At 48.3% G+C, this 15,913-nt stretch overlaps 1 protein-coding gene across 11 annotated transcripts in view; it reads left to right on the plus strand.

The window, feature by feature from the left end:
- The window catches only part of EPB41 (erythrocyte membrane protein band 4.1), a 2,030,480-nt gene that overhangs the window by 933,591 nt on the left and 1,080,976 nt on the right, over positions 1-15,913 (plus strand). For all 11 annotated transcript variants that reach the window (XM_069622988.1, XM_069622989.1, XM_069622987.1 and 8 more), the window contains exon 9: positions 10,537-10,689. In XM_069622988.1, the coding sequence (XP_069479089.1) occupies positions 10,537-10,689 (153 nt within the window). The remainder of the gene's footprint in view (positions 1-10,536; positions 10,690-15,913) is intronic.

Genomic DNA, 15,913 nt, shown 5'->3' on the forward strand with positions numbered 1-15,913 from the left:
TTTCTTTTTTAGTGGGATGGGAAGCATAGTAAACAGTTGTACACATTTTGGAAGAATTGCCATTTTAATTGTACCCATCTCCCCCATGTTTGCCCACTTTCGGATATCACTCTAAGCACTACCAACGTACCTCTTGATGTTATTCATCCTGGCTCACTTGGGATCACAAGGTGTGGGACTTAAAACCCCAAATACATTCTCTTTTCCTTTGTCCAGATAATGGTCCACCTTGAGAGGTTTGACTTTAGTCTTCCAGAAGTTAACAGGATATTATGAACATCCCCCCAAATCTCTCAAGCAAGGAGAGTTAACATTCTCTTATGTCCCGTCCCCTTTCCTCCATACTGCATGGGCGTCCCTTCCAAGGTACAGGATACAGAACCTTTTTCACCAGAAAAAAATGTGTTCCCTTTTAAATTTAGAGGTACGTTGGGGTGCGGCCCTGGGAGCATGCGCTGCCCTGACTCCGCCCTCCGGTGCCAAACCTCAGTCCCCTTTTCTGCGTCGACAGGAACGTGCCAAACTCACCAGCGCTCCTGGGTTTGGCTTCGGCCATGTAATTCCACGCGCGGATACTTCTTCTCTTCTGATAGCTCCATGGTGGCCAGCCAAGACATGGTTCTCGGAGCGGTTCAGCCTCCCGGAGAGACCTCCCATTCGCCTTCCGACGTGCCTAGCACATCTTCTGGCACAGCAGGGGTGCAGGGTCACCCACCCGCACCACAGAAACTAGCCCTCAAAGCGTCGTTCCTGAGCAGGTCACGCTAGGCTACCTCAGTCTGTCCCAGGCTGATGTAGAGATCATACAGGTCACTAGAAGCAAAGCTACCAGGGCCCAGTATAAGAGCAAGTGGACCAGGTTCTGCCACTGTGCAGACTCTAAGGATATAACTCCCTTGCATGTACACTGGACGACATGCTCTCCTTCCCAGGCGCACGTCGCCCACTCGGGCGTGCAGGTGGACACTTTCTGCACTTACTTGGCAGCCATTGGGGCCTATAGGAATTCAGAGGAGGAGGTCTTCTCCTCTTCAACCCCATGGTCAAGAAGCATCTGACGGGTTTCGCCAGACTCTACCCGCGATCAAGAAGCCACACCCCAGGTGGGACCTCAATGTACTGTTGGGTGCCCTGGCGCAAAAACCATTTGAGCCAATGGCGTCCGCGGACATCAGGCTGGTCACCATTAAGACGGCCTTGCTGGTCGGCCTCACCTCGGCTCACAGGATAAGCTAAATCCAGGCACTGGTCGCCTCAGCGCCCTACACTAAGTTTCACTGAGATGTAGTCCTGCGGACACTCCCAGCATTCCTACCTAAGGTGCCTATCGCATTCCATCTAAACGAAGAAATAGTGCTGCCTACGTTTTTTGCTGAGCCCAAGAACGAGGCACAGAGTTTTTCACTGCCTGGATGTCAGGCGTGCCCTGAAATTTTACTTGGACAGGACCAGGGCCGGTCTTACAACAGATTGCACCCCAGGCGGGAAGCATCCTTGGTCCCCCCTCCCCTGACCTGTGATCTCATGCATGTGTCATGGGCTGAGCAGCGGGCGTGGGGACTATGAGTTAACAAAATTGTCAATGCTGGCATCTGCTGAATTTCATGAACCTCAGAAAACAGCAATAAGGGGGTCAAACCCAAACAGGCCTGGTTATGTTAGTCTGCTTTTGCTCTTCATTTTTAGTAACAATGACCAGTTTGCTGCTGTGACTCAGGTCAGAGAATAGACAATTTCAGATCTACACTAATGTCATTCGTATGACCTCAAACATTTAGCCATTCTTAAAAGGTGATGAACTGGTCTTGAACAGTGTTACTCAAACCTCCAAGAACAAGCACCAGCAACATACCCACCGATAGCTGTACAAGCCTGTCTATCTCAGCATTAAAATACATGCATTTATGCAATATGTATTGCATCAAATATTTCATGGGAAGTTAAATATATTTTGGAGGGACACACATAAACAATATCACTACTCCATGTGAGTGGTAAAGTCTACTTTAAACATATGCAGAGAGTTAACATGCATGTATAATTCAACATAGCTCCCAATGTTAATGTTGGAGAGGTGGCGTTCTAAAATTATGACATTACAATGTGGACTTTACATAGAAACACACTGTAGTGCATTACTGCAGCAGAGAAATGGCAGTTTGAGTATTGGGGTTTGTTTCGCTCATGCTTGTGAACTCTCAAAATTCTTAAATGTTTCCTTTGTGATCACTCATTTTAGCTCCCGACAGCACCATGAAACTGTAAGATCGCAAAGAAAAACAATGTCTACCATCCCAACATAAAAACAAACGCAATCAAATTCTTAAAGTGTCAACAGCAATTTCCCAACTCCAAACAGGCAAGACCCCAGGTCCCAATGGGTTCCCGCTTCACATCTGGAAAAAGGTGAACCATCAAGATATACCCACGCACTTGCTCAACATGTTCGAACACTCCCTGGCCAAGGGCGAACTCCCACCAGACCTCCGTAAAGCCACCATCGTAGTGATCCCCAAAAAGGGCAAACCCCTGGAGGAATGCACCTCCTACCGACCCATATCCCTAATCAACAGTGAAGCCAAAATACTAGCCAAAATACTAGCCAAAATACTAGCCAACAGGCTACAATTGGTCATTACGTCACTGATCCACCCTGACCAATGCGGCTTCATGCCTCAAAGGTCCACCAGAATGAACATTTGCAGGCTGCACCTGGCGCTGGAGAGAGCACCTGCTTTGCAACAATCACTCGCATTGTTGGCCAAAGATTTCGAAAAAGCATTCGATTCAGTTTACTGGGAGGCCTTATGGGCAATAATGCGCAAGATGCAATTTGGGGAGCCGTTTATAAAATGGTTACAACTCCTCTACAACAATCCAACGGCAGAGTAAATGGGTGGCCCTCACGTAATATCCGATTAGGGAAAGGAACCAGACAAGGTTGCCTGCTCTCGGCCATGGCGTTTGCACTGATAGTGGAACCACTGGCAGTCCTTCTGCGGGACACCACCACGTGGACTGGCTTCAGATGGGAGCCAAACTGGGAAGATAGGATATCCCTCTATGCCGATGACCTCTTAGTATATCTGGGAGACCCAGCGACCTCCTGCCCCGTGGCCACGCAACTACTGACTAACTATGGAATCTTCAGTGGACTCAGAGTAAACTGGTCCAAATCTGTGCTGTTTCCGGTAAAAGGGGTAGACTGCATACCAGCATCGGGCTTCCCATATAAAGTAGAAACCACTCAATTCTGCTACCTGGGCATTCTAATCACCAATGGGCTGAATAGCTATGTAAAACAAAACTTGCATCCACTAGTTAAGAGATACGAGCAAGATGCAGCCCACTGGCAAGCACTACCACTGACATTGCTAGGCAGGGCGGCGCTATTTAAGATGCTGGCCCTACCCCGGTTCTTATACATCCTTCAAAACGCTCCTCTCCATGTCCCCACCGAAGAGTTCCGTAGAATAGATGGAACAACACGTAAACTCCTTTGGGGTGGGAAACACCCGAGAATTGCCCTCAGAACTCTCCAACGCTCAGTCTGGGAGGGGGGAATAGGACTTCCAAACATCCAGATCTACTACTGGGCGACACAGATGGCGACAGTCGATGATATACTGCACAGATACCCGTCCATTCCCCATATAAAAGCTGAATTAGCTGCACGACACGGCATATCCCCGATTGAAAGCCTCTACTGTAAGCAGACTCGCCCTCCTGAACGCACGATAGTGGCACATACAGCCCTGGAAGGAAGTACACAAACACTTAGGATGGGACAACAAAATTACCCTAGTCCAACCCATCTGGAACAATGCTCACCTCTCGAGCCTCTGCAATCTTCCGAAATGGCCAAACTGGGTAACAGCCGGCATACTGACCATTCAGCAGTTATTCATGAACGATCAGTTGATACAGTTCCCCGAGCTCGTGGCGTTATATGGTCTCCCGGAAACTGAACACATCCACTATGGACAATTACACCATGCCCTCACCATACATAGGGCCCAAATGGCGGACATGCCAGAATGTACGCCTATGGAAAGGAATATAGTCATAGACAGTGTGAATAACAAGGTCACGTCTACTATGTACAACGCTATCTTCTCATTTGCCACAAAAGAACTGCTGAACCTGAACATGAAATGGGAATGCGATGTGGGCCCAATATTACCGGAAGACTGGATCTCGACTCTGTTGTATCCTAGAGACTCTGCCATCTCTGCAAGACTCAGACTCATTCAATTGAAGATTCTTCATAGGATATATTATCCCCGAGTGGCTTTGTATAATTGGGGCAAAACGACCGCCCCCAAATGCCTACGCTGCAAACAGGAAGAAGGGACCTTCTATCATATCCTCTGAAAATGTACACGTATACAACACTTCTGGCGTAAGTGTAGCGAAAGACTCACCAAAGTAATGTGCCGTCCGATCCCAACAGACCCTAAACTCCTCCTCTTAGGTATTGAAGATGCAGTAGACATGTCTCGCTTTGAAAAGCTTAATTCTCGTCAGCAACAGGAATTGCCAAAAGGAACATTGCGCAATTGTGGGGTTCAGAAGTTACCCCGAAATATGACCAATGGATGTCAGATGTGGACGCCATCAATCTAATGGAACGCCGAGTCTACCAAGCTAGAGGCTGTCCGGGCAAAGCAGATAGAATCTGCGGTAAATGGGAACAGACATTATAACTCAGATCCAGAATGGACAACAAGCTTTGTTGTGCAATTCTGCCAAGGCCATGAACGATAACGTCACCTTTTGAGGCTGCTTGAGAAAGACTAGTACGTAAACGGCCATTTGCTGACTTGTTTGCATCTATTTCTCACAACAACTGTGTCTCCGTCTGCTTATAACCAGATCATATCAGATTGTACTACTGTGCCTTTTGTATGCAAAGTTATATGGTTACGTTTTGTATGTTTTTGTATTATCGCACAAAATGCAATAAAATGTGTTATAAAAAAAATAAAATTCTTAAAGTGTGCAAGATTACCTTTTCTTGGGGCTCATTAAGTTTACTTTTTGCAAATTACTAGTTACGTGCTGCTTGAATAACAGCGGCCCTTGCACATTGTGCAGTGTATAGACACATTTCTTTTCAAGGGACTTGGAGTACTGCGGGTATCAGGGGAAGCATCTCCAGTGTACCCCAAGCGTAGTGCGCTTTGCCCTCCACCCTCACCAACCAGCCTTGCAGCCCTGCGCTTTTTCACATTCTCCATTATGGTAAAGAATATTGTCCCAAGTTTGGGAGAGACATGAACTATGCAGAAGGAGCTGCCTCCCCAGGGTGTTTAGCTGCTCGTGTATCAAATGCAGAAATGGGTGGCATCAAGAGCCCCACGCTCTGAAACATCTTATGCGCACTGTTGGTCACATGACAGGACAGAAAGTGTGAGCAGGTGATTCCCCAACATTTGAACCATTCTTTAGAGACCTGGCTTTGATTAATGTGGCGTTAGCTAGTCATGGCCATTTCCCAGCGTTTGTGTTAAAGGAGATCGGAAGCTGCGCCGTGCAGGGTATTTTAAAGGCCATGAATTGATGCTACAGCATGTCGCTCCCAACGGGACAAAGAAAGTGAACTATGCATCCGCATCCTGCAAGTCTGGGTATTTGCATTATACGGAAGACGGGCCAACCGTCCACGGAGACGGTTTCTACTGTAGTTGCTGAGTCGCTTTCCCAAGCCAGCTGATGTGCAGACTATGCTCAGCTTTTGGTCATGGCCTGCATCCATCCTTCACACCATCATTCACAAGGCGCGTTCTTGTAGCTGTTTGTTTATCTCGTTAGACTAGCGTGATTGCTATTCCCAACAAAAGAAGCACAACGACAAAGAAGAGTATAAGACAAGTCTGAGCGAACAGTGAAATATATGAAACTCTTGCACTAAAATAAAGTCAGCAGTGCATGCCCAGGAAAGAGGGAACGACGAACAGTATGCTCGGGAGTGGGAACTAGGGGGGCGTAGTAACCCCCAATCCGGCCCAAGCGTAGTACCGCCCCCAGGGCCTCGCCCTCAAAGTGATTTTGGCCCGGTCAACGGAGATCTGCTGACAGTGACACTCTGCCCAGGTCTTCCGAGAACCGGCCTTTTGATCTCCTGAGGAGAGTCCACCACCAGTGCTCGCTTCCTTTTTCATGACTACTTGAGCCTTAACAAAAGTGTCTAGCTTTGTGGCCTCCAGAGACTGTTCTTGGATGGCCCAGTAATCTCTGCAATACCATTTTAAAATAAATAAAATGCCTATGCAGCAATAGGCCTCACGTGCGAGGACGGGAGCAGGAGGAAAGAAGTGTGCTTGCCTCGGCAGGCTGTAGTAACTGCCAGGTTTCCTGAAACAAGGCCAATCTGCCGAGGACAGGATGCAGCAACTGTTTGTATTTGCTGATTCTGCTTGGCAGTGTGTGCTTGTGATGGGAACAACTTCAGAATTTAGTGACCCACTCGCTCCTCTTTTCTGTAGTGGCCGGGTCCGACAAGACCTCGATCCACACTTCAGTGTCAGTGCGCGCCCATAGCCTGGAGGAGGGCTCACCGCACGTGCGCCCATGGGCTTGGCTGGCGCCAGCAGCGCCGGCACCACCCGGGGCCGGGGGAAGGTGTAATGAAGCAACAAATGTTGCTAATTTATTTGCCAATTGCCCTGCCCTGATTGAGGGTCGAGGCCAGGCCCGTTTCTTGCCTGGACAAGGCGGGCAACTGCCTGGGGCGCAATAGCCCCGGGGGGCGCAATTGCCCTCGTCCCTGGAGGGGATGGAATTCCCTAGTTTGTGGGGCGGGCCATTGACGTGGGGAAAGTTCTGCAGGTCAGGTGCTTGCGCTGCCCCTTCCGACTGTAATATCACATAGTACAAAAGTACTACGTGACATTACAGAAATCATAGGCTCCCTCTGACCACTTTCGCGTCACTTGGAGTGGGGGGCATAAGCACATCAATAAAAACACTTTAGGTCCCCCTAGACCAGCCCCTTCCATCACAATGCTGGCAGGAAACTGCTAATGGTGGCCCGTTAGTCACTAAATGGTTTCGTGCTGGCATTGAGATGGGAGGGGAGGTGCAGTGGGGAGTGGGTGTGCCTTGCAGGGACGCACCGTGGGCCCTGACACTGTACAAACGGAGACCCGTTTGGGCCCATGGTGCGTCCCTGCAAGCTCAGAAAATGGCCAAAAGAATAGTGTAAAGCAGCGCTATTTCTTTCATGCCACTTCTTTTCCAAACTATATATCAATTACACTTTAAACCACTTCCATGGCACTGGTGATGAGTTACTTCACTATGCGGATAATAGTTTTGACCAGTGTTGCTGAGTAAATATTCTTTAAGCTACGAACCAGTTTATTTATGCAATGTTTGTCGGGTACATGGAGACGGATAATTTATTTATGTAATGTTTGTCAGATACCTGTATCCGACACACATTGCATAAATAAATATGCAGGTACCCGACAAACAATGCATGAATAAATGAATACTCCTGGTCCATGTATCCTTACAACAGTCAAGGCTTTACTGTATCGAAGCATAACCCTTGATTCCCATTCAAAGAATGTTAAAGTGATTGTTTATTGGGTTCAGGTGTCTCCTTGTCATTGCCCTTTTGGCTTAGATTGCCTCCAAAACCCCTTCAGCATCTTGTGTTCTTTGTTGGTTGTATATACTGCATCCTGTGCCATATTCATGGTCTCTAAGTTGGTGTGCCCAGTCCTCATTATCTGCAGCCTAAGTGGGACTGGGGCATAAAATTATCTTTGGCACCAGTGAAAAAGTGGTCCACCGTTGCAAATGGCAATTCATTACTTGTGTGACAGACTGTTTGACTTTGGGTAGGAGTTCCTTAACTGTGTAGTTTGGGAATGGTGCGTAGGGTGCAGTGGGAGTGTTGTGCGGGGTGCGGTGGGAGTGGTGTGCGGGGTGCTGCGGGAGTGGCGCATCGGATGCAGAGGGGGCGCATTCCTAGTGTTTCGACCTGGGCACCAAATGGACTAGAAACTGCCCTGGCCGATGCCACAGCCTGCAGCAGTGCCAGTGGTAGAATACACGTGTAACACGTTCGTTTCCTAACATTATAAAAATGAACAGGCACATTCATTTTTATAATGTTAGGAAAAGAACATGTTACACGTGTATTCTAGCACTGTGGACTGCTGGTGCAGCGCCCCCTATAGGCTGACTGACATCAGGCAGCCGCCTGGGCTGCCTGACGCAAAGACCGGCCGTGGACAGGACCAAGGGCTTCCGCAAGTCAGATACACTTGATCACCTTCGGCAGATCAAGACCGGGGTATCAGGCCTTCACGACCTCCATAGCCTGTTGGATGGTCTTGGCAATCAAATAAGTTTAGGAGGGACAGCATTAGCCACTGCCGGCCAACATACACGCCCACTCGGTCAGAGCCAAGGCAACGGCCATCACCTTCCAGCGGCATGTCCCCTGGCAAGTCCTAAGCAGGGAGGCCACATGGACCACCCCTTCGGCTTTCTGCAAGCTCTACTGACGGTTCTAGAACAGATGCGGCTTTTGGACAGGCGGTTCTTAGAAACCTGTTTACTTAAGGAGGGTCTCCTCTCCACTCTTGGGATACATTCAGTTGTAATTGCCCATGCAGTATGGAGGAAAGGGGACGGGACATAACAATAATTATAAGTTACCGTAGTGATTAACATACTCTTAGTCCCCTTTCCTCCAAACGTCCCACCATCCTCCCGCCTAATAAACTGGTGTCATTCGGCAATGTTAATCTTGTGTCGACGCGTCTATGGGGACTGAGGTGTAGCGCCGGAAGGCGGAGTCAGGGCAGCGCTCCCAGGGCCGCACCCAGCAGGGGAAGGTTTTTTTGGTGAAAAAGGTTCTGTCTCCCGTCCCTTGGAAGGGACGCCCATGCAGTATGGAGGAAAGGGGACTAAGAGTACGTTAGTCACTAGGGTGAATAACTTACAATAATTGTTGCATGATGCTTCTGGGTCCGACTAAGGGAGAATAACATCTGTGTAGAGGACGACTTTGGATTGTAAGCGGCCAACTTGGATCCCAAATATTTCTCAAGCTGTACGACCAGATTGAAAAAGAATGGAAAAGGGAGAGCAGCCCTTCCTTATGATTTGCTGCCAAAAAAGAGGTGATGCCTCAAGCCGGTAACCAGGATCTTTGCAGACACACCACCATAAAGGGCCCCAAACAAAATGTGTAGGTCCAAAAACGAATTTCCTGCAAGCAGAGGAGAAGTAGTCTAAACCCACTTGGTTTCAAGCTTTTTCTGCATGTGTACGTACCGTAGCTAGAAAGCGAGAGGCGTTACGGTGGAGATTAGTAGGGTGTAGTGAGAATAGGAAAGTGAGAGTTGTGCTGTCCTGTTGGCAGCTTCAGTTTGGTTTACACCGTTTGCTGAGATGAAGTGCAGTTTTCGGGGCAGTGCGAATTCTCATGTGATATTGTGTCAGGTTATGTGTTGTTAGTCTGTTGTTGCAATGTGGTGCAAATTACTGTGCAGAGAAGTGGTTGTGTGAGATTTTGTATGAGAAGTGTATGTGTATAGTTGAGGTTTTCGAGTTGGATTAGCAGGTTTTTGAGGTTTTCCTTACCTCTTTGTCTTAGCGTTTCTGCGCTTAACATCTATGATTAGCCTGTGTGATTGGATTCGTTGTTTGCCAGCCTAGTTGGTAGGGATGTTGAGGAGTGGCAGCTTCCTCTGTATTACTCTAGTGGTATGTTTACTTGGCTGTTGCAGGCGTGTTTCCCCTGCCCTGGGGTTAGCAAAGTTTAGGTTAGAGGATTCTGGTCCCTCCCTGCCCCTCCTGTGTGTGATCCTTACCTACCTAAGTTTCCACCGTGGACTAGCCGTATGTGGGCATGGGTGGTCGGGGCACCTCCTCCCACCCCCCGCACTCTGGTTGGGGAAGATTAGGTAGGGGTCATGGGTTCCTCCCTGGGATTCTTGTTTCCCACCGAGTCTATTCTTCCTAGTCGTTTCATTCTGGTTCTCAAAATGGTAGATAATGAGAAAAGGCCTAGGTTTCACAACATGGTAGACGGTGACCTTAACAATTCTATCTAGTTCTGGCACATGCTAAACCTCACAATTCTATCTAGATTTGACGTAAGCTAAACCTCACAATTCTATCTAGATGTGGTGCATGCTAAAATTCACAATTCTTTCCAGATGTGGTGCATGCCAAACTTCACAATTCTATCACCCCCTTTTTTTTCACACCCTCCTTTTCAGATCCGCCAGAGCGCTATGGGACCACTCCGGTGTTGCCGGTGCGCGGTACAAATACCTTTAACATTAATAATTCCCTCATGTTTAATGAACCATGTGTAAAAGCATAATATTGTTTAAGTAGCTGAAGCTATTTTTGACAATACAGTCACATATGTGACGAACATTCAGATCAGCTAGCAAGTCTTTTCCAGGCTTCAAAATCTGAGTAATGATGGCAAACTTTGTGGCGCCTGGGGAAATGATGCTTGGGTTTGAGATTGTCTAATTGCATGCCCTTTACCTTTTATAGGACTTGGAGGGAGTGGACATCATCCTGGGAGTTTGTTCCAGTGGCCTACTCGTCTACAAAGACAAACTAAGGATAAACCGTTTTCCATGGCCAAAAGTGCTGAAAATATCTTACAAACGGAGCAGCTTCTTCATCAAGATCCGACCTGGAGAGGTAGTATGATATACTGTTTATATTTGAGCTGCTGCTTGTCTCTGCTTTGTAGGTCGGGTTCTTTAGTTTTAAAGCTATGGTCAGTTCTGAGTATCAAAAGAAAATTAATTATCTGCAAAATGTTAACTTGCCTGGAAATGTCAGCCAGCGATTTGGGTCTAACCCTTTCGTCAGAAATGTAGTATGTATGAGGATGCGCTGTTGAGCTACTGCACCACAGCAATTATTTATCCTTTCTTGGCACCGCGACCTGATGAAACGGTCACAGGAGGGGGGGGCTGCGGTCACGTCCTGAACCCGTGCTGACACCTGGATCCTGGCTGTTTAGTGCGGCCCACGTGGTCTGCCCACACTTATGGCGGGCACCCAGTCGCGTATAACACGGCCTCGGCTGACTGGTGTTTGTAGCCTGAATCGGGACCGACGCTGACAGCAGCTGCTACCTTTAGACCTTCGGTGCACCAGATTTGGCCTCCCTGCTGTGGGCACGGACTGGCTGAACATCGTGGAACCTTGAGGCTGCTCTTCCCGGCTACGTTCTCCCCCCCCCCAACCCTACAGGGAGCAAGGATCTGAGACGTTGGGACCCTGGATGGGGTTGAGATGCGACAACCGAGCGTATGCTCTCCACCTTGCATGCAACCCCATGGCGCCCCCTGCACTGCACGGCTAGTGGTGACTGTCAAGCAACACAAAGCGCACCCGCATCATCGAGGGTGCTGCACCTCGACACCTGGGCAAGGTGGTGAATGCGATAACGAATAAGTAGGTGAGCCTGGGCAGAAGGAGGTTGTGGTCTGAGATGGACCAGCCGGCAACACAAAACGGGACACTGTGGCGCTCTGAGCTGGCTTGTCCCTGCACCATCTCTCATGCTGCTGTGACGCTTGTGAACGGAGACCGACATTGGGTGAGGATTACTACCCACCGCGCGCCATGTGATTGGTGCGCTTGTAAGGGCCCACCTGATCGGGCACACTCTGTTACCACACTGCCCGCCCTGTTTCCCTCAGAGGTTCGTCCCGGACCGGCAACAGTGGTCTGTAGACCCCTGCTGGGTTGTACACTTCAGCTGCTTGTTGGACCGGGGGGCAGCTGCTGGTGAGGACCACCTACTACAGTGCGCGCAATGAGTCCCCCTCCAGCGGCAGCCCCTAGATCGATCTAAGCCTGGGGCTGGCTGGGTTCCTCTGAGTGGCTGGGGGCCGACCAGCCCTGATCAGAGATAGCTGGTGCAACGACTGTTAATGCAAATGGATCATGGCTGGATATGCTGCCTCCCAGTTCCTGGCTCAATAAAGGGGACTTTGCGCTGCTGCTCTAACCACTAAATACTGGGTCAATAACCTGCCAACTGTATTACCCTAGGCCTGGTATCAGCACACACATGTTTATCCCCAAGGATACCATCCGACCCATACCTCCCTACCAGTGGGCACTTGTAACCACCCACGCTGCTGGTCATCTGAACTTCTGGGACACAGACTACAGATCTTGATGCCGGGCGGCACCCCTTGTGAATAGTGGTTTAGCCGGCGTTTCTCTGGCTCTACATGGTTAAGTCCTGATGGCTCTCATGTTCTGATTACTTTGAGTCACTTAACACTGCAATCCTGCTGCCTCTGAATTCCCTTTGGGTCGTTGGGTTACTACTACTGGACTGCGGCTGCAGCTCTTACTACTCCACAACATACTCCCTGGCAACCACCTCCCCTCTCCGGGGTCAACGTTGCCACTTTATCGCGTCCGGCAACTCCCTTACTGCTAGTGTCGTAGATCGTCCTGGTTAAAGGGGGGGAAGTAAGAAACAAAGCAGCATGAGTTTGTTCACTAAAGCTACTCCCAAGGACCCTGGGGGCTCTGAAGCCCTCTCTGGTAGCAGGGAACGTACTGAAATGCAGAAAATCCTGGATTACATGTGTGAGGGGTTTACAACCCTGAACACTAAGCTTGATGATATGATGGGGACGATCAGCGCTATTAAGGCCCTGATGGAGAAGACTGATACTAGGGTAACCGAAGTTGACTCTAGAGTTAGTGTGGCTGACAGTATCACAGTACTCAGGACCAACCTCAAGCTCGCCAGACAGGTGCAGGAGATCTACAAAAAGAAGAAGGATCTAGAATCAAGTTCCCGGCGTAACAATATACGCATTATTGGCGTGCCTTATGACAACATACCCGGTGACATGGAGGACTTTGCACACTCCTCTCCTTGCTTGATGGCCCCAAGCTATCGCCCCACTTCGCGATAGAGCGAGCCCACCGCTCACCTATGATGAAGCCTGAGCCTGGTGCGGCCCCCCCTCCCCTCCCTATCATTGCCAGAGTCTTAAAGTACCGGGACAGGGACGCACTGCTGCATGCCGCAAGAGTTAAGGGGGAGCTACTACTTGGCTCGAATATAAATTCATCTATAGCTGGATTTCTCAGCGGCTGTACAAAATGAGCAAAAATCCTTCCTCGCAGTGAAGAAAAGTCTCTGTGAACTCAATGTTAAATATGTAATGATATTTCCCACCAGCCTTTGCATTGAACACGCCGGGAAGGTCTATTTCTTTAAAATACCCGAAGAGGCTATGACATGTATCGAACAGCACTTCCCAGGTTGCCAATACCCCTGCAGTTACTATATCTCTATTACCCGGGTAGACCTCAGTCTCCCTACACGTCGCAATGCAGGTTGACACCCTTTACGTGATTCTTAGTTGTTAATATTTGCTTGTTTATGTCTCACCAATGCTTTGATCATGTGCCTCAACTGTACTTGCTCCGATGCTGCTGTGGAGTACAGCGGCCTGTTTGCCGCGATCAGCCCCCCCATGCTAATTTACAATGTTTTCTGTTATGGTTGTTCTGGGTTCATCATCCCCCTGATTGGGAGGGGGGTGGGTTTTTGTGGCAAGGGGGTTCTGAAAATGCTTGGCATAGGTTGTTGGGAAATGGAACAACAACAATGTTACGTGACACTACTCTGTGAGCAGCACGGTTCGGACCGTTTCTGGCCCGGTCCTCTCCAACTGCTGGGATTTGTTTATGGCTGACACAATAAAATATATGAGCTGGAATGTCAGAGGTCTGCGCAATTATTCCAAGATGCGTAGGCTGCAGTTATGTGGTGCAGCATAAGGTACACACCCTCTATCTGCAGGAGACGCATTCGCTGGCGGCCGGGTGTGAGTGGTTCGCTAGAGGTTGGGGAGCCCAGTGCTTTTATAGAAGATACTCGACCAATGCCGAGGGGTGATTACCCTAATTTATAGATTACTTCAATATACACCCAAGGACACCCATATTGACCCATTGGGGTGGTACGTGTTGTTGTACAGGACACTGGCTCGAAGGGAGGGGGTACTGCTCAATATATATGGGCCCAACGTTGACAAACCTGAGTTTTACACACAGCTGATGGACATGCTAGACCGATATCCCTTGGTCCTGGTCCTTTGGGGTGGAGATTTCAACACCATTTTGGATCTCAAATTAGATCAATCTGGTAGCAGGGACCGACTTATGACCAGAGTTGCCTGCACTTTGCTTGATAGGCTGGATGGGCTTGGGGCAGTCGATGCATGGCAGCTGTTACAGTCACAGGGTTATACGTTCTACTTAACTGTACACAATTCTCATTCTAGAATAGATTGTATGGCCTACATACAAATTGCAAATCATTTAAAGACATACCCTATTCTAAATGACCATCAGTCTGGATTCCGGGTCGGTTTTGGTACCGACACCGCGCTCCTAGAACTCAAGTCTAAACTAATGGCCCGTATGGATAGTAAGGAAGCGTCATTACTCATGCTACTCGATCTCTCTGCGACTTTCGACCATGTGGACCATGATATCATGGCCACCAGGTTGTGCGGAGTAGCCAATTTCTCCCCTCTCACATTTAAATGGGTCCTATCATTTCTTAATAATCATGATAGTAGAGTCTTTTGCGGCACTGCAGAATCTGAGCCCATTATAACAACCTGTGGTGTTCCCCAGGATGCTTGTACTTCCCCCTGTTTCTATAATATCTTCACAGCTCCTCTGTTTGCAATGCTTGATCATGAGAACATAACATTCACCAACTACACAGATGACACTCAATGTGTCATCCCGCTCTCCAGTTCTCACAGTACAGATGAACTTGCGATTAACAGAGTTTTCACCTTAATTGAATAAATCAAAAACTGAACTGCTCGTCATAGATTCTCTGAATACTATAAATAAACTTGCTCCACAATATGATGGCTTCCAGATGGGAGAAGAATCTATTATGCCCCTTTAAAAGGTGAAAACACTGGGAGTGACCTTTGACCAACACATGACTATGAAACAGCATGTTAGTAGTCTGGTTTCATCATGCGCCTATTACATTTAACTTTTAGCGCATTTAAGGCCTCTTATATCTCAGGATAATGCAGAGACCATTGCTAGAACAATAGGCTCAAAAATAGATTATTGCTCTAGCCTTCTCATGGGACTCAATAAGTCTGACTGTAATAGATTGCAAGTATGCCAAAATGGGGCTATTAGAGCCATTATGAAACTCAAGCATAGAGATCATGTTACGATGGCAAGACGAGAACTTCACTGGCTGCCCGTAGAGTCCAGAGTTCTCTTTGGGACTTTGACTGTTGTACATAAATGCAAATCTGGCAATATGCCTGGATACCTGCAACAGCTCCTTACCACGAGAAAGAATATTAGAACATTAAGGTCTAACAATCAGCACCTCATGTCTGAACCAAAGTGCCAAACCGCTAGAGTAGCCAATTCAGCTTTCTTCTCCATTGGACCGAGGGCTTAGAATGCTCTACCATTTGACATGAGATGGATCGAATCACTGGAAATCTTTAAGAAAAGACTGAAGACCTATCTTTTTAATTAAACTATCTTGAGTTGTCTCCTGAATATTACTCTTCAAAGCTTTGCATACCGGTTCCTTCACCCTTCCTGTGACTTGTTGTATATGTCATGTAGCGCCCTCACGCCTTTGGGTCTATGGCTCCGCTATATAAATGTATAAAGTAAAGTAAAGATCTATGATTAATACCTGGGCGGCTGATTAATTGCATAGCCGACACTGACATACTCCCGAGAACATACTCGGACCACTCGCCACTCACCCTGTCCCTCACCTCGGTGGAACAGCTGCCCCTTGGTCCCTCCTGGAGTTTTAAGCCCCACTCGCTACTTGATCCAGTGTTCAAGGCTGAATTGGGAGTATGTG

Source organism: Ambystoma mexicanum, chromosome 11 (genome assembly GCF_040938575.1).
Source record: "Ambystoma mexicanum isolate Mex_15411 chromosome 11, UKY_AmexF1_1, whole genome shotgun sequence".
Classification (NCBI taxonomy): Eukaryota; Metazoa; Chordata; class Amphibia; order Caudata; family Ambystomatidae; genus Ambystoma; species Ambystoma mexicanum.